The 19,370-nt window shown below is 36.1% G+C and overlaps 2 protein-coding genes across 2 annotated transcripts; both read left to right on the top strand.

Annotated features, from left to right (window-relative positions):
* Positions 1 to 3,466: 3,466 nt before the first annotated feature.
* On the top strand, positions 3,467 to 9,963 carry LOC121804797 (protein transport protein SEC23-like). The gene is made up of 12 exons (XM_042204474.1): positions 3,467 to 4,428; positions 4,510 to 4,683; positions 4,765 to 4,926; positions 5,491 to 5,636; positions 5,946 to 6,021; positions 6,167 to 6,336; positions 6,599 to 6,671; positions 7,417 to 7,494; positions 8,031 to 8,192; positions 8,285 to 8,548; positions 9,174 to 9,278; positions 9,432 to 9,963. The coding sequence occupies exons 1-12, from the start codon at positions 3,661 to 3,663 to the stop codon at positions 9,582 to 9,584; spliced, it is 2,331 nt and encodes a 776-aa protein (XP_042060408.1). The 5' UTR covers positions 3,467 to 3,660; the 3' UTR covers positions 9,585 to 9,963.
* A 4,195-nt stretch (positions 9,964 to 14,158) lies between these two features.
* On the top strand, positions 14,159 to 15,683 carry LOC121803298 (accelerated cell death 11-like). The gene is made up of 4 exons (XM_042202976.1): positions 14,159 to 14,364; positions 14,832 to 15,004; positions 15,144 to 15,289; positions 15,377 to 15,683. Exons 1-4 carry the CDS (start codon positions 14,170 to 14,172, stop codon positions 15,481 to 15,483), a joined length of 621 nt encoding a protein of 206 aa, XP_042058910.1. The 5' UTR covers positions 14,159 to 14,169; the 3' UTR covers positions 15,484 to 15,683.
* Positions 15,684 to 19,370: the final 3,687 nt, after the last annotated feature.

The following is a 19,370-nucleotide window of genomic DNA, read 5'->3' on the forward strand; positions in this document are numbered from 1 at the left end:
ACAACTTTATGATCTAATAACATATTTTAAGAAAATATATATACATTTTCTTATGCATTTTCACACGCCGCTTAAGCGACAAAAACCCTAGATCTGCTCCCCTGGTCGCCGATTCTACCACCAAATCGGAGAAAAAGTCGTCATCATAGACTGCGACTACGACCACACCCACCAAAATCGGCGACGCGTTATCTTCTAATCGGTTCTGCCATCGCAAAATCAGGGCCAACGCTCAACCGATTTTCACACTCCAGCGACAACGGAAGCGTTTCACACGACGGTGAAATCATATTTTCGACCAACCGAAGAAAGAAGCAATTTTAGGTAAAAACGAAACAGTTCATAAATTTGAAAAAATATCACATATCGTCAATATTTATCAAGTTTTTAATTATTTCACTAATTAATTTACATGTACAGAGCAAAAATGAATTGCTATCGACGATTCAAGGTAAAGAGGATAACAAACGGCTTCTCAAAATTTGGCTGTGAACCTACAACAGATCCAACAACAGATCACAAAGGAGGTTGAAAAACCTACAAAAATTAGGGCGAAATGTTTAGGTCGAAGATTGGAAATTTTAATTCACTCCAAATTCGCAGAAAAATCAATGGATCTACAGACCTAAAAGGTAAAATGTCTTCACAAACTTACTGTAAAAAGCCTTATGATTTATAGAGATATTGCTTATAAACACTTTTCTAAATGTATTTGGATGTATTATTTTTGATATAAATTGTGTAAATTTGAGTATTTAGAATGTGTTTCAAATATTACCAATGTTAAAAATATTTCAAATGTAAAATAAATTTAATGCAGCAAACAACAATATAGGAATGTTCGAGAAAAAGACAAAAATATATGAAAATAGTAATTATATTGTCTGCAATTAAGATCCATTTCCCAAAAAATAATTCAAGAGAATCTCAACTTATGGTCGATATAAAAGTCCATAACATTTGGATATTAGATCAGAATTTTATTTAACTCGAGCCAGTTTAAAAGTTCATAATTTGAAATAATATAAATTCAAATCAATTTAACATATCAAAAAATTGATTATGAAAAATATTAATTTCATAACTAAATCTAAAAAAAATCCAAATAAATTTTTTGAATATTCAAATATATAAAAAATTATATAAATTTAGTAAAATAATTTAATTACATATATTCAATACAAGTTTTAATATAAAAATACTCCTCGATACGAGTAATAATTTAAGAGATAAGTATGAAGCATGAGACCATCCACAACGCGTCTCGCGCCGGGCTCGCGTCTCGTCTCGGAGAGACGAGACCCCCGCGAGACGCATTGCAGCGCCCATCTCGTCTCCAGCTCGCGACCGTCTCGTCGCGTAGCTCGTCTCGGAGAGACACGAGACGAGTTGTCTCGCCACGCGCCAGGGACACGTGGCACGTCCCCATGCGTGCGTGACGCCCACTCGCTGGCCCGCGAGTGGGCGTCGTCACTGATGACGCAATAATTCATTTTTTTTTAAAAAAATCGATTTTTAATAAAAATTTTTTTTTTCAAACGGTAATATTACCGTTAAATATTTATTTTCATTTTTTAAATTTTTAATTTTTTTACTCTATAAATAATTCTATTCCATACTCATTTCAAACACAAACACACATCTATTCCTCTCAAATCCTCTCTATCACTCCAATTTCCATCTTCAATCAACTCAAACAAATGGATCCTTTTGAGCAAATGCGCCAATTAATGGAACAATCACTCGAAGAAGATCGACGACGAGAGGCGGAGGAAGCCGCACCACCCCCACGACGCTCCCGGAAGTACATCAATCGGAACCGGGAGGAAGCCGCCGCACGGTTAGTACGCGACTACTTCTGCGATAACCCGATTTGGGGAGATACCTATTTCCGTCGCCGTTTCCGCATGCGGAAACCGCTATTTCTCCACATAGCGAATACTTTGGCGGCCAGGGAGGAGTTCTTCCGAGAAGGGTTCGACGCGGTCGGTCGTCCCAGCCACACGACGCTGCAGAAATGTACTGCAGTCATCCGGCAGCTTGCGACTGGACAAACGGCCGACATATTCGACGAATACCTGCACATCGGAGACAGCACTGGGCGCTTGTGCTTGCTCAACTTCTGCAGAGGCGTCCGGGCAGCCTTCAGTGACGAATTTCTCCGGAGGCCAACCACGGAGGATTGTCAGTTCCTCCTCAACCTGCACGAACAAGTGCACGGATTCCTCGGGATGCTTGGCAGTGTCGATTGCATGCACTGGCAATGGAAGAATTGCCCGGTGGCTTGGAGGGGTTCCTACACGAGCGGCCACAAAGGCACCCACCCAACCGTTGTACTCGAGGCCGTTGCCGACTACCGACTTTGGATCTGGCACGCGTACTTCGGGGTCCCTGGCTCGAACAACGACGTAAACGTGCTCCAACAGTCCGACCTCTTTACCGAAGTTTTGGATGGTAAAGCGCCGGCCATCAACTTCGTCGCCAACAACCGGCAGTATAAAATGGGGTACTATCTCGCCGACGGCATCTACCCGAAGTGGCCGACCTTCGTGAAGACGTGCGGCAGGCCAGCGAACCCAAAGCAGGCTCTTTTTGCGCAGAAGCAGGAGGCTGCGCGCAAGGATGTGGAGAGGGCGTTCGGGGTTCTCCAAGCGCGCTTCAACATCATCAAAGCCCCGGCTCGTTCGTGGTTCATGGAGAGCATGGTCGACATCATGTATACGTGCATAATCTTGCACAACATGATTGTCCGAGACGAAGGACCCGATGCCGGAAATTGGTTCGACCCCGAATCCCCCGGAAGCTCAACCGCAAGTAGTCCGCCGCGAAGTGGAGCGCATCCATCTATACAAGAACGGTTGGCTATTCGGGCAAGGACACGCGACTCTAGCGCCCACACCCAACTCCAAGAGGATCTAATTGAGCACATTTGGGAAAACTTTGGCGGAGAAGATTAAATTATGTCATTTTTATTTTTTTAGAATTTTAATTATGTCTTCGTTTTTTTTTAATGTTAAGTTGTAATATTGTTTTAATTTTAATAAAGTGTGTTTGTTTAAATTGAATTGGGTTTTAAAAAAAATTATAAATTAAATTGAATGAATAGTAATTAAGAGACGGTATAGAGACGGTTAAGAGACGGAGCGTTGCAGGTTCCGTCTCTTAGTTAAGAGATGGAGGAAAAAAGGACAATAGGGCCCTCAAATAGTGCTCAAATAGTAGTTAAGAGACGGTTTAAGAGACGGTATAGAGACAGCGTTGTGGATGACCTGAGTCATTGGGGATAAAATTATCTAACATAGAAGAAAAATAAATTCCATTGGATGCATCCGAAAAGTTCGAAGTGATTAATATTGTTAATTGAAATTAATTAAATTTTGGTGAACCCTTGCAGCATAATGATATTGATTAGTATTAGTATTACACAATAATAATAATAATAATACAGTGGTTATAGATGGAGGGGTAATTTACGTTTCATAGGCCAATTGCTTTCACACACAACACACACTCCTGACTTGGTTTCTTCCGGGCCGGCGTCATTCATCGCCATTCTCTTCCTCCTCTCTTTCGCCGCCCATCTCGAAAACCCTCGTCCAGAAAACCCCCAATTCCTTGATTTCCCCCGACCAATTTCCGATTTTCCGATAGCTTTCATCAATGGCCGCGCCGGAGCTAGCTCAAACCGAACCGGAGGGAATTGAGGGAGTCCGTATGACGTGGCTGAATTGGCCGCGATCGAAGGTGGAGGCGTCCAAGTGCGTGATCCCGATCGCAACCTCAATTCAGCCGATCCGCCCCCATGTGGATCTGCAGATCCTGCCATACGCGCCTCTACGATGCAAGACCTGCTCCGCCGTCCTTAACCCCTTCTGCCGAGTTGATTTCACTGCCTTTATATGGATCTGCCCCTTCTGCTTCCAGAGGAACCATTTCCCGCAGCACTATACCTCGATTTCGCAGACCAATTTGCCCGCTGAATTGTACCCCAATTTTCCATCGGTTGAGTATTTGATCCCCAATTACCAGAATTCGCAGAATTTCAACCAGGCTTCTCCGATTTATTTGTTTATTCTGGATACGTGCATGATCGAGGAGGAGTTGGAGTTTGCCAAATCGTCGCTCAAACGGGCGCTTGGGATGCTTCCGGAAAATGCTATGGTTGGGTTTATATCGTATGGCACGCAGGTGCAGGTGCACGAATTGGGGTTCTCGGAGATGTCAAAGGTTTATGTGTTTAGGGGATCCAAAGACATATCTAAAGATCAGGTCTTGGAGCAATTAGGCCTTTCTGTATCAGGGGGTAGGCGCCCTGGTCCCGGTATGCACAAGGGTGGTGGTGGTGGACCGAGCCCTGTGGCTGGAGCTGGGCCGGGGATCAACAGATTTTTGTTACCTGCCTCCGAATGCGAATACACATTGGATTCAGTAATATTTCTTTATGCATATTAAGTTTTTGCTTTGGTCTTTGCACATCAAGTTTTATTTAGCAATTGAATTGTGTTGCAGTTGTTGGATGAGTTGTCCACAGATCAATGGCCAATTGCACCGGGTAATAGAGCATTGAGGTGCACAGGAGTTGCGCTGAGCGTTGGCAGTGGACTTTTGAGCGCATCAACTGCAGGGACTGGTGCAAGGATGATATTATTAGTCGGAGGTCCATGCACAGAAGGTCCTGGATCGGTAAAGTTTTAATATTTACATATAAGCTCCATATAACAAAAATTGAATGGACTGGTAATAACAATGGTCTTTGGCTTGTAGATTGTCTCAAAAGATCTATCTGATCCAGTCCGTTCACATAAGGATCTTGACAAGGATGCAGCACCCTTCTTCAAAAAAGCAGTCCATTTTTACGATGAACTTGGAAAACAGTTGGTCAATCAAGGCCATGTGCTGGACGTCTTTGCCTCTGCTCTCGATCAGGTTTGTGTTAATTGTGTATTCACCATCACGCTACATGTGTTTTTGTGAAACTGAAGGAAATTGCTGGTTAAAAATTTTGCCTTTTCTGACCTCTCTATCATCTTTCCGGAGTGAGGTTTCATTGTGAAGTGAGATTACATGTGCTGGGGATGGCAACTTATAACCCAATGCATATTTTAAGTTTTAACAGTGACACAATTGTATACAACATGCATTGTTAGAATCATACTTGAAACCTTATACACTTGCCTATTAAACGAATGCTCCTACATAAAAATCATTGCTCGCATTCCCTTGTATGAATATCCTAGCATGAATCTCGATGTTTTTAAGCTCCCCAAAACCAGACTACATACCTAGAAATTGTTTTTATGCACCATTAGTGCATGCTCTTTTTCAACTATTATGATAAATGTGAAACATGGATGGTGGGTAAATTTCGAATTTATTTCCTGACCCATATTTAGCATTGCCTTGATTTGTTTAGGATTTGATGCATCTTATACCTTTGCAAGATTCCAATTTCAACCAATTCTGGCTTTGCTTAACAGTGTGAGTCTTCAGGTTGGGATTGCTGAGATGAAGGTTGCCATTGAAAAAACTGGTGGACTTGTCGTTCTGTCTGAGAGTTTTGGCCACTCTGTATTTAAGGATTCATTCAAGCGCATTTTTGAAGTTGGAGGAGAGCAGTCATTGGGGCTTGCATTCAAGTAAGTTGATACAAGAGTTAGAAATGGTCTTTCCCAGTAACATGTTAACAAAGCAAAGGAGGATGTACTATCTTTTGTTCTAATCAGCATTTTGCTTATTTTATTTATATGAATCCGGATTATGCCGTTTCTTGTTTGTTTCATAGACTTGAACAATTATCTTAGAAACACAACCCTATTTCACTTAAGGTGAAATATTGCGATTGTCTGGATTTTGAACCTGATTTGATGATGCATTGAGTTTTGTCTGTCAGAATGTTATGGTCATTTCTAAAATCTGAATTAATAATCATCGCTGCAAACTTCTAGTGGTACGCTGGAGATCAACTGCTCAAAGGATATTAAAGTCCAAGGAATCATTGGCCCATGTACCTCACTTGAGAAGGTTATTTATTCCAAACTCATCTTACTGGCTTAGTAATTAGTGTTAGACTCCAATTATAGTTCTGTTTGTGCAATGTTGTTTATGCTGTTACATTGACTTGTCATCTTCTCGGAAACTGATGTGATGATCACAAATTTTTATGCAGAAAGGGCCTTTTGTTGCTAGCACAGTTATAGGACAGGGCAATTCTACAGCTTGGAAGATGTGTGGCCTTGACAAAAGTACATGCTTAACGGTTTTCTTTGACGTTTCATCTAGTGAAAAGTCTGATCCTTCAGGACCAAGTTCTCAATTATACCTACAATTCCTAACTAGGTAATGGGTGACCTTTATTTATGAGTGCTAGAAACAGGACTAAAACCTATCAAAAGCATGTGAATGAACTTCAACTAGTGGTACCAACTTTTGTTGGTCTTTTTTTTTCTTTTTATCAAAATTTTTCTACCAATTTTGTAATCCAAGATGGTAATCCTAGCTCTTCCCATCTTGGTGGAGTTGGCTATTTCCATCTTACCAACGAGTATTCTCAACCTACAGATTGTGAGTTGTAATAAAATCTTTATTCATTTGGATACAGTTATCAAAGCTCTGATGGTCAGATGCGGCTAAGAGTCACAACTGTTACACGACGATGGGCTGTGGGCAGTGAGGTTGGTTATTTCCTTTTTCTCCCAATAATTTTCTTATTGTCTCATTTATCTGGGAAGATCATTTGATAAGAAAATGTCGTTCATGTTTTTTTAAAAATGCATCCGAGGTGCAAGCGTCTCTCTCAAGGACCTTTTAAGTTGCGTTCTTAGATAGAGTATTTGTAGAACAAACTAAAGCATACAAAAAGAGTTCATAAAACTATAAAAGTGAAAATGATGGGAAAAATATACCTCTAGATGATGAAGAAGAAGAAGACGAGGAGACATTTATTTATTGAAACTAGTCATTGTTCAACGTGTTGGTGAGCATGTTAATTAGATCTCTTATTATTGTTCTTTATGTTACCATGTTTTAGGAAATTATTACTTAATTAGCTGTGCATATAGGAAAGTATAATTTATTCAATGAGTATAAGGGTGCATTGTTCCTTATATTTACATTTAGCATGGGAATTAATCCTTCCTCTTGGGACAAAAAATTGGTTATGGTCAAATCTTTTCTGCGATGTTTTAATATGTAAGTGATTTATGTTCACTGGTTTCTCATGATTAAATGCATGTTGGAAATATGAGTTCATAGATTTGAGTCTTTAAACCTATTTGATTTTAAACTTAGTTGTAATTTTTAAATATAGTAAATGATTATGTTGGATCCTAGTCTTTCATATTTTGCACAGTCCAAGTTTTTTAACATTGAATATTTCTAGCTTTGCCTGAAATTCTTCCCCATTTTCTGTGTGCGCAGGATTTAGTTCAAGGATTTGATCAAGAGGTTGCCGCTGTAGTAATGGCTAGACTAGCTTCTTATAAAATGGAAATGGAGGTAGTACATGTCCCATATCTTGGCCTAAGAGTAAACCTGGATAATGGGTTTCTTCCACTAGGGCATTTGAAAAGTGAAATGTGTGAAATTTGTGTTATTTCTGCCTAATACGTGTTATTACTTAACCGATAAAATGAAATGTGTGAAATTTGTGACAGATTGCTATTAAGAAAACAAATGGTTGTATTTTGGAGCAAAATAGCTTTGACAAAATGTCAACAGACTTACTAAGATGGACAGAAGATAATAATTGGGTTACCAAATCTCATACATATGACTTTTATACGATTAATGAACACTATGTATAATATTCAGTTCTTGCTTAATAAATCTAGTTTGGTTTTATTATGAAATACCAACCCTTTGGTGATACATCCTTTTGATTACTTTTCTGATAATAATAATGTTTATATATGAACTTATTTAGAACTGAATCTAGTTTGTCAAGGGTAGAAAGAATAAACAATCGATCAAATTGGTGTTATAGAGGTTAATTTGATTTGATTCATATACTTTAATTGGTGAACATGTTTCAGGAAGGTTTTGATGCGACAAGATGGTTAGATAGGAATCTGATACGCCTGTGTTCCAAATTTGGGGAATACCGCAAAGATGATCCGGCGTCGTTCACTTTAAACTCCTTTTTTTCGTTGTTTCCTCAGTTCATGTTTAATCTACGACGGTCACAATTTGTACAGGTCATATGGTGCTCTCAGTGTTCAAGTTTCTTTGATCATTTTTTTAATATTTTGTTATAGTTCTTAATCACTCTAGTTTTCCCTCTCTCTAGGTGTTCAACAATAGTCCGGATGAAACAGCCTATTTCCGCATTTTGTTGAATCGTGAGACTATAGGCAATGCTGTAGTCATGATTCAACCATCATTGATATCATACGGCTTTGATTCACTTCCTGGACCAGCTTTGCTTGATGTTCAGTCCATTGCAGCGGATCGTATTCTCCTGCTGGACTCTTATTTTAGTGTTGTTATCTTTCATGGAATGACTATAGCCCAGTGGAGGAATATGGGCTACCAGAACCAGCCAGAAAATCAGGTATGTTATACAAATCCCGCTCTTCCTGTTTGGTGAATGTTGTTACATTGAAACTCTTTTAGGTAGAGAGCCTATTGTTTTCTCAATTGAATTTAAGCTTTCTGTCAATTTTGTGTACTAAAATTCAACATTTTATTTTATTTCCTGCTTTGGCTGTCTTTTGGTGTGGGTAAAATGACACTGAACACATAGAAGGAAAATCTTTTGGGAAACTGCATATTAGCTTATAACAGCTAATAAGCTTCTTTTGCTACACAAACCATTTTTAATTCATGAGAGCATAGGAGTATGCTCGAACTTTCTGGAATTTGGATGCATTTCTCTAATTTATGAACTGGTCACTGACCTTCAAGTTCCTTTTCATGGAGTATTATTATGGCTAATAATGTGTATCGAGAAGATATCTTATCTATTCCTTCTTGTTCTAAGAGCTTCTGGTCTTTTGTATTGTAACAATTGCAATTCCTAGTCTCTAGGTTTGTTCATGCGGTTGTTTTCTTGTTCTTTCTGTTCCATTCCATAATTTTACGGGTCATAGCTTCATCTTTGCTGCACTACATTAGGGTGATACTGTGTTTCCACGCATATGAGAATTTTCATATGATAAGCCTTCCTGCATTCCTAGGGCTTTGCTATGTTGTTACAAGCTCCACGGGAGGATTCCCAATTAATTATCCGTGACCGTTTTCCTGTACCAAGGCTCGTGGTCTGTGATCAGCATGGTTCTCAGGTACTTAACCCCATGATATTATTTAATCTACATTTCATGTCTCAAATGCGTGTTTATGTAACTTATGTGAATGTTTTAACATTTATAACGTGTGGTTGAATCTTTGTTTTTTTATTGATTCGTCTTTAAACGTGTGGAAAATGTTTGCCACAGGCAAGGTTTTTGCTGGCAAAGTTGAATCCTTCAGCTACCTACAGTAATGCACAAGATATGATGCACCCGGGCTCAGATGTCATCTTCACTGATGATGTGAGTCTACAAGTATTCATTGAACACCTTCAAAGGCTCGCAGTCCAAGCTTCTTAACAATGTTATAGTACGAGTGAATTATGCCTCGTCTGGTTGAAACTATGCCTTTTTTGTCGTCCAATTGCGAGAATGAGGTTAGACCCTCACTGTTTGAGCAATGATTAGTTGTTGCTGTTCCTTTTGGGCTCGAGAGGTCTCTCGCTTCATTGGATTCTGTGGTGCTTGCGGAATTTGTAACTTAATTAGTTATTGGATAAACTTCGGTATAGTTGTAAGTTAAAAAAAAATGACATTTTTGTGTTTGACCTAAGTTTCAGAATTATATATTGGTAATGGTAGCCCCACCCCAACTTGAAATTTTTGTATTGAATTTGAGGATGTAATCTTGATGGAGGTTTTTTTGTCATTTCTATTTGGAAGAGAGTGATTGTAATAATTTTTTTGGTTTGACATGCTCTATTTTGATTTCTTCCTACGTTGCTGAGAATTAGAAAGTATATGGAGATTCAGAGATGTAGCGCTCACACTTTGCCAAATTAGAATAGACTTCAATGGATTCAGCATTCGGATTTTATATCAAATTAAGAACCGATTTCAAAATCCGAATTTTGAGAGACTATAAATTTAAATTGATTTAAAACATATGCAAATTCTTATACCCAAAAAACATTACTTTTCATAATTCATAAAATAAATTATAAACATAAATTAGCCTATTATTTTTTTCCTATCTAATCTAATCCTCATAATTAACCACTTCTAGCAGAATCTCCAAAATATATTTCAACCAAACATGGCCTCATTTCACATAATTAAATGGAGTACATCTATCTCAATATTTTATTTTCTGACCCTCAGAAAGAAAGAAACGCTAGTAAAACTTACCTATAAAGGTCATGTTTTAGATCTTTTCGAACAAACACTCCAAAATTTCAAAATAACGTTACCAGAAACCAAAGAGGAGAGTTGTAAGTAATTCTTCCATTTTCTACTATTGGGTGTAAGATTTGAAATGCACTTATATTTAGCCCCAACAAAGGTTAATCTAATAGCAACCTAAATAAACTGTCATCTCATATTTTCATATGAGAAGAGAGGTACAAAAAGTGTGTTAGATAATTTTAGCCCCAACCAAGGATGGTTCAAATAAAGGGAATTTGTCCATCACAATTTTTGTAGAAATCCTTTGGCCATGTTTGGTTGTCAGGAATCTGTCTGGGAAAGTAATCTGATTCCTTAAATTTTAAATACCTATGTTTGTTTTCGTTTTTAATCAAACTGAGAAAGTAATCAAAATCCTGAAACAAGGAAAGTTAGTACAACTTTCCAGGATTCTGAATCCTAACTTTTCTTAGGTATTCTTTTTTCCAGTTTTAGGATTCTTACATATTTAATGTAATATAGTACAGTTTATTATTATTATTATTATTATTATTATTATTATTATTATTATTATTATTATTATTATTATTATTATTATCATCATCATCATTATTATTGTTATTATTTATTACAATGTTTTAAAATTAATTTAAAAGTATAAACCATACTTAATTTCAGGATAATAAATAATTATAATTCAAATTATCATAATTATAACTATATTATTAATATTTATTTTTATTTTTATAATAATAATAATAATAATTTATTAAATAATTAAATATAAATATAATTATATAATAATTATGAATTTATAAATTAGTAATTAACAATAAAATTGTAGTGAAATTTTAAATTATAAAATTTATTCAATTAAAAATTAAGTAAATATAATGATAATAATAATAATAATCTTATTTATTATTATATTATTATATATTATGATGTATAATCCATATTTAAACTATCCATCGTATTAATAAATAAAATAATATAATTATTATCATTTGTAATTAATAATTTATTAAATAATATGTATTATTATTTTTTATAAATAAAAAATGATAAGTATATTTATTAAATAATATGTATTATTATTATTAGAAATCATATTCCCGGGATTCATTTTCCCATGAATCATTTTCCTTGTCAACTTTACCTTCCCGTCAACCAAACATGACCTTAAGTTTAAATCTAATTCATTTTGCGTGGATTCGGTGAATGACAAGGCTTCAGAATGCGACGTGGTATTAGTTAATCGCAACTAACATTTTTTCATTTTATTAAATAAAGGAGCAGCTCACAATTGACCACAAAATTTAATGCAAGTAGAGTTATGAGCAAAACATTTTAAATTGGTGGTTGCATGTATGACAGAATGAAGAAGGACTACTATTTAGGAACGAGTTCAGAATTTGATATTTGTTCGAATTTATTCGAAGCTTTGAATTTCTAAAATATTCAAACTTAATAGAAATATACGAACATCCAATTTTCAAATCTCACTGAAAGCGTATGAAAGTAACAGAGAGGCTCTTTCGTACGTATGCACAGAAATTGATCAATGCAAGCACTCGGTCAAGACACCATGCTTCTTAAGTCCACTGGAGCACAGGGTCCAGGAACTCAAGAGAACATACAGTGCTTCAGTCGTTGGGCACTCTCAACTCCCCTTTCAAAAAATAATATAAATCCCTCAACCCGAATACTATGAATTAGTATAGGGAAGTGGGGTCGATCCCACAGAGATGGACTCGCAAAGTAGTGCTCAGAGGCTTTGGACAAACAAATGGCTGCTGCCACGCAAAAGGGTTGAGAATTTTAAACTAACTCTAGACCTAGGCAGGAAATGTAAATGCTAGACCTAGGACATATTAAACTTGTAAATTCAGACTTCAACAGCAAGAAACATAACCACTTCCTAGACAGTGTAAACAACTACCTAATCTAGCTAAACAGAAGATAACTGAAAGTGGGGACCATAATTCCAAAAGTGGCAAGTACGGAAAAAACTGCAGATAACAAACTCTGACGCTAGCTCGCAGCGAAATGTATCCTCTCAACCGAATTAAACTTGCAGATGAACAAAACAGAGCACAAAGCGAGATTCGAACAGAATATAGAAATTTGGTCGTCGGAAACTTGCCACAAAACGGAAACACATCAGATCTGCGTACACTAGACGGAATGAAAGAAAAACTCGTAAACTAAGCATGAAAATCAGATCGAAACTACTCAGATTCACGTCAGAATACTTGATCCACTCCGGATCCAAGACATCCGAACCCAACAACAAACAAATTCAGCAGATCAAACACAGATTCCTCTACAATCCAACTCCAATCTCCCAGATCTGACCATTAACCTGCAATGACTCAAAAACAGCTGCGAAACGCATCCAACTCAGACAATTTAAAACACCAAAATCTCAACAACGAAACAATCAAACTAGAAATCAACACAATTGCCATAACAGAAAATCAAACTTGCATTAAAACCAGAGACTATTTGGTGAAAACAGAGAACCGAGCTTCGAACAACGAAGCTCGGCAGAGTAAGTAAAATACGGAAAGCGGAAAATAAATTGTTTCTTCGCTCCTAACAAGAGCGGTGTTACACCATATCGGAAGCTAAGATGAAACCCGAACGTGTGAACTGAGATCTCCTCAAACTAGTATCAAGTGTGTGTGTGGGAAAGTGAACTAAGCAACAGGCTGTGGTGAGGTCTCCACCGAGAAGATCCCTCCAGCTTGCATGCTTCTGCCTTTTATAGATGCGGACATAGCCCTTGAGTCTTCGTAGAAATCCCTATTCTACCCTTCAACTCTAGAGCTTCCTCCGTCGAGCAATTCTCTTCATAATCGTTCACTAAATCGCCAGTTCCTCGACCTTGTGATTTTTTGGTCTTCTTTCTTGGACCTGGCGAATTCCTTTACACACCTGGCTTAAAACGTGCGTTAGCCCCAGTAAAATCACGAATTAAATCCCTAGACCCATGCATGAAATTAGCCTTATCACTCACCCATTCGAAAACTGACAAAAACAACTTCCCAATAAATATCCAAAAGTCAAAATAAAAAAATGTAAATATTTAATTTAATTATTTGTAAATTATCAAAAAAACCCGAACAATTATCAATCAGAAATTTGGGTCCCCCAATCAGTAAATTCCCAGGCTCAGTCACTGCTCACCTTTATGTCATCCATATTAAAATCACAAACTCTAGTCTTGAGTATTATTTGCCCTCCAAGTCACTATTTTGTAAAATTAATATCTTAAAGTTATTAGTCATTTTCTTTTATAATAAAAAACTTTTATTTTCTCTTAAACACTAGTATTATTTTAAAATTTTATTATTTAAGGGAAACAATTCAAGTAACTTAAGATAGAAGCATAGAAGTAAATAGTACATGTCACACGTATGATAATTTATCCTTTGAAATAAATAAATACTCCCTCCTTCCGCGAATAGGAGTCCGATTTTTCAACTTTAGTCCGTCCGCGAATAGGAGTCTCGGTTCACTTTTACTACTCCATTTCCACTAACTCATCCACTCACATTTCATTTAAAACTAATACTATTATACAAGTGAGACCCTTATTCCACTAATTTTTTTCCATCCACTTTTATTAAAACTCGTGCCGCAAGAAAAGAAATGAGACTCCTAATGGCGGACGGAGGGAGTAGTGTTTGGTTTAGAATCCGTCTTTAAATATCATAGAAGTTGTCTTCCACCTTCAGCTGATCACAGTGAAGCAATGGAGGAAGATCGACCTATGAAGAAAATGGCGGAGGCCTTCAAAGAATTGTGCAACAGATTAAATGAGTTTCCCGAAGGCGAAGAAGCTCGCCTCGAACTTGCTGCGTTTGCTAACGCCTGCTCTCTCGTCTCTCCTCTCATCCGATGTCTCGGCGGCGCTTTCTTATTCGCTGACATCGATTATGTTTCCAAAGTAATTCACTTTTAACTCTTGTTTTTGTGAATTTAGTATATATAATTGTGATTACAAGTTGTTTTCAGTTTACTGATCAGACTAAATTTACTATGATTTGGTTTGTAAGTACTATGTGATGATAATTTTACCAAAATTTCGATTATTTATTGCCGTGTCTGTGTTTGGTTAGTGATTTTACAAGTAACTCGTTGACGCTGAGTGCATTATTTGTGATTCCATTCCAAATATTTTGTATTAGCTGTTTTGATTGTCCCATAATCTTCTCTGGTTTTGTAACAGTATACTACTAGTAGTAGTAGTATATGTTGGTATGTTTTGCAATTTCGGTCATGTCAAAATGCATGATATATTAACTTTGCTCCATAATCATACGTACTTCGTTACAGGTGTAATGTAAGGTTTGATCTCTCTTGGTATTGTATTGTTGGACACGGTTGCCTAATTTCTTTTACAATTCATTTCAGGTGAAGGATCTTGTGGAGGCTTCAAAATCAGTATCTGTGCTGCCGGTGATGATAGATAACGATGTTAGATCTGATTGTGTGCGCACGATCAGGAGTAACACGAGAAATCTTTTGAGAATGAAGCGTACACTTGATATGATGAAGATATTGTTTGAGCAAATAATTTCTTCCGAGTATGTTCTCCCTCTTCCTGCTGCTGTCGCTAGTTGTTTCATGTTGTTTGTTATGTACTTTCCATGTTGCGAGTGGAAAACAGTGGAGCTTAATAACTTATGTTGTAATGGCTTCACACCTTAACCTTGTTGTCTGTAGGGGAAATTCCTTAAAGGATCCAGCTTTAGAAGCTTACTCAGTCTTTACTTCGTACCATGGATTTGGCATTAGAAAAGACGTGACTGCAGGAATGTTTGATGCCATTCCCACCAAGGCAGAGATGTTAAACAAACTCAATGAAGATGGTGACTTCTATTATGCCTACTACTACTTAATTAATTTGAGTATATGCTTGATAGAATCATCAATTATAAACTATTTTCCTGATTCAGAAACTTCATCAAGAATTCAGATGCAGAACTTCATATCCTCGGCAGCTCAAGTCAGCGAGTATATCGAACAACTCCTCATCTCGAGAGGATTAGGATCTGAATGGTGAAAGGGATTAGATATATGTATCTCATACTACTATGTTTGTATTTTACTGCACTTGTATATTCAATAAGTCAAATCATACGTTCTATTGGATATATATTATTCTATGGGAAACATTGACGCTATTGTATATTTGCAGTATTTTATGAAAATTAATAGCACTAGAGGTATTGGTGAAAGACTTTATTAAGTTTGAGAGAGTTACTACTTTTGCACTAATTTTACTAATTTTTTCCCCTTTTCATTCTCTTTTGCCTTAAACCACATTTTAGACATTTTAACTTCTCTTTTGTATTTCTCTCTATTTTCATCATTATTAATATTGTCTCCTTTTGATTTCTCTCTTCTCTTTATTCCACATACATATACGTGAGCCTGTGTTTTAACAAGAGAAAGAAAATTGATCCTATTATTCCCATTAGAAGGAAATCGGAAGTTGATAGGATTTTGTATCCTATCAATGAAAGCACCAATTTGATAGGATTTTGTATCATATCGATCAACAATAGAGCACTCGAACAATTACAAAGAACAACCAAGAATGAAAATAGAAGTTTATTTCATATTTCTCAATGAATCAAAATACTGTAGAATTCTATTATTTATAGAATTCTAAACCCTAAAACCTAAGCAAAATAAATAAATAAAAACATTACAAAAAGATACGCAAAATCAAATCAAATACTATTAAAAGATTGAGAGAGATTTGGACGCGATCTTTATCGTGATTTGGATGCTCGAGGTCCCTATCAGAAGTATCCATCCAAAAAGATAAGTACTAGTAATAAATTGATCACTTGTCAATGTTTAGTTAAAATTTATTTTAATTGCAGTGTATTTATGAATATTGCAAATGATTTAATCTTTATATTACGAGCATATCTACATTTGATATGTATAAATATATTTCCTTGAGTCGAACTATACTCACATTACAATTAATAAGTACAAATTTGAAAAAAAATGATTACTAAAAGTTTCTCATTTAAGTTGTTGACCTTCGCAAACAGCGCTTGAGATGTGAAGCAAAAGAGCATGGGTGAGATACTGAGATATCTTTGTCCAAATTTAATTCGAATTTCAACTACTAGTTATTTATTGTGATAATAAAACTCTTTATTTTTATTCTCAATTTCTTGAGAAATAACTTACTACTTAGACATACCATTTTCTTCTTGGGAAAAAATTATAAGTACTATCTTTCCTAGAATTACTTTATCACTAAATTCATGCTAGAAATTTGGAGTGTGTTGTGTTATATTGTTCCATTGTTGTTTGTTAGTTATCGTTCTTCCAACTAGCCCAAAATCTATCTCGTAAGTACTTTGTTATCAATCTATTCGAGTCTAGTTCTAGGACTAGTATATGCATTTCACTTGGGAGTCGTTTGGTTGTTAACATGGGTTACGAAGACGTTCGGGCCACCAATTGGTTTATAATCAAAGCATGTTATTAATTATAGCATTACTGGTGTTTGGTTGCACATTTACTAAAATGAGACAATGCTCATTCGGCTGTTTGATTGATTGAATTATATAGTGACATAATGTGTGATTACTTTTTTGCCCCTAGGGTTTTCTCATTATTTTAATAATCCACCAAATATTAATACCACACCTTCCTCCTTTGTTTTTTCAGTCCCATGCAGTTTTCCCCAGCAAATTTCCCCCAACCTGCGGCGACTCGCTTAGTGCATCTCGGTGGGGAATTTCAGGTTAGCTATATCGTGTGTTTCAGACCCAAATCGCACAATAATTTATGGACCACATGACATAAAATTCCAATTGAAGAACTGTAGATTCAGTAATGTATTCTTTTGCGGCAAAAACACAAACCTGTGATGCACATACACATAGTCAAATTTGAAAAACTCAAAGTATGAACATATACAATTTCTAATCTTTGCACTGTGAGATCAATTACACTGTGAGATCAGGAAAATCAAGCACGTAAAAATAAAGCACAAAATGAGATCAGGAAAATCAAGCACATAAAAAATAAAAACACAAATGGAGGCATTCGATTGTCACGGACTGCAGCATCAATTACTAACCGTCTGAAATTGGGAGAAAACTTGCTGATGTTTATGTCGACCGATTCCGGTAGCTGGATCGGAGCCCTAACGACGACCCTAACGACGACCCCCCTGTATGTGGGCGCAACATTCAGACGGGATTTGTGACCATATACACACACCAATCCAAACAGTTATAGAGGGGAATAATACAACAATTTTGGCCTACCGTTTGTGCGTGGGGGTATGGAGTCCTCAATTGTTGTAACAACTCCAGCTTCAATTGTAGGGTTTGCCTGCACAGGAACACACAAGGTTTGGGGATGAATGATTGGAGGAGGTGTTTCCAAAATTCAAATCAACTACCGAGGGCAAAATGGAAATGTTGTTGATGTATCGGGCACGGGAGTCGAGGTATGATTGTAATCGGCAGCTCAAATGCTGATACGAAACTCATGTTGTTTGTGTGAACAGTGCGGGCTTTGTTGGGCCAACATCGGGCCTCATGTTATCCATCAGTGCAACCAAACACTGGGTTAAGTCATGATACAAACATTTAACTGGAGATATCATGCTAACCAAACGACTCCTTGTGCTACTAAAACTTAGAGGTATTGTCATATTTTGGGTTATGGTAGAGCCAACATGCTTGAGTTGTTGGATTGACAAACTACTCAGTTAAGAGTCAGTCATGTTATAATTTTTTCCGGGTTATGATTAATCTCCCTAAAGTTTCGAGCTTTGGGTTACCGTGTTGGGTCAATCGAACTCAAAATCATGTATGATTTGGCCGGTGTAAAATACTCTGAGAACAAAATGTTCGGCTACTTATACTTAATCATTCATGTCAGTAATTTTATATCGAGGGAACGTCTTTTTTTGTCCACGAACTTTATCAAAGTATCATTTTAAGTCAGTAAACTTTGAAAATATCATTTTAGGTCCGTCAACTATGAGTTAATATTATTCGAAGTACTTTTTTACTATTTCTATATTTTTCTGGATGAAAATACCCTCAATGCCTTGAAGGGTATATATTTTTAATAAACTTATCACATACTCATATTTTTTATAAATATCTTTACTATATATTTTTATGAATTTTCTAAATATAATATAACCTTCAATATTATCACCTAATTTTGTGAAAAAGTTCCTTTTTCAACTTTTTATAATTAAAAATTTTCAAAATATTTTTAAGATATGGATACTCATAAAAATTAATGTCACAGTCAATAAACGATACTTGAATATTGATATATTGATATTAGTTTTAAATAATATATCAATATTCAAGTATCATCTAATGACTGTGACCTTGATATTTTACGAGTATCCATAGCTCAAAAATATTTTAAAATTCTTTAATTATAAAAAGTTGAAGGAACTTTTCTTGCATGTCACAAAATTAAGTGATAATATTGAATGCCAAATTATATTTAGAAAATTCGTCAAAAAATATGAGTATGTGATAAGTTAATTACAAATATGTACCCTTCAAGGTATTGAGGGTATTTTCGTCCATAAAAACTTGGAAATAGTAAAAAAGTACTTTGAATGATATTAACTCATACTTATAAAAAATTGAAAAAAAAATTAAAAAAAGGTATTTATTGAATAAAATGTACCATGAAATTACCTTTCTGTCCTTTCATAATTAACTATTCTAAAAATATTTTCCTTGTGGTAAATTCTGTACCACTCATTTAATAAAAATGAGTAGCTGATAATGTATCTCAATTCTCAATTAGGCTAAAAAATCTCAATTGATCACAACCCTATATATGTATACATGTCGATGGAAGGTTGAGCTGGGGCAATTGCCCCTTCTCACTATACATTACATCCATCCCTGTCTTCAGCTCTTACGAAGGAGG

The sequence above is a fragment of the Salvia splendens genome, chromosome 5 (assembly GCF_004379255.2).
Source record: "Salvia splendens isolate huo1 chromosome 5, SspV2, whole genome shotgun sequence".
NCBI classification, from domain to species: Eukaryota; Viridiplantae; Streptophyta; class Magnoliopsida; order Lamiales; family Lamiaceae; genus Salvia; species Salvia splendens.

Bases quoted from the DNA above. Each gene is read 5' to 3' on its own strand.
- LOC121804797 (XM_042204474.1), top strand. From the start codon at position 3,661: ATGGCCGCGCCGGAGCTAGCTCAAACCGAACCGGAGGGAATTGAGGGA. The intron at 5,637-5,945 runs GTAAGTTGATAC...GCAAACTTCTAG, and splicing joins TCATTGGGGCTTGCATTCAA to TGGTACGCTGGAGATCAACT. The intron at 8,549-9,173 runs GTATGTTATACA...CTGCATTCCTAG, and splicing joins AGAACCAGCCAGAAAATCAG to GGCTTTGCTATGTTGTTACA.
- LOC121803298 (XM_042202976.1), top strand. From the start codon at position 14,170: ATGGAGGAAGATCGACCTATGAAGAAAATGGCGGAGGCCTTCAAAGAA. The intron at 14,365-14,831 runs GTAATTCACTTT...AATTCATTTCAG, and splicing joins ACATCGATTATGTTTCCAAA to GTGAAGGATCTTGTGGAGGC. The intron at 15,005-15,143 runs GTATGTTCTCCC...TGTTGTCTGTAG, and splicing joins GAGCAAATAATTTCTTCCGA to GGGAAATTCCTTAAAGGATC.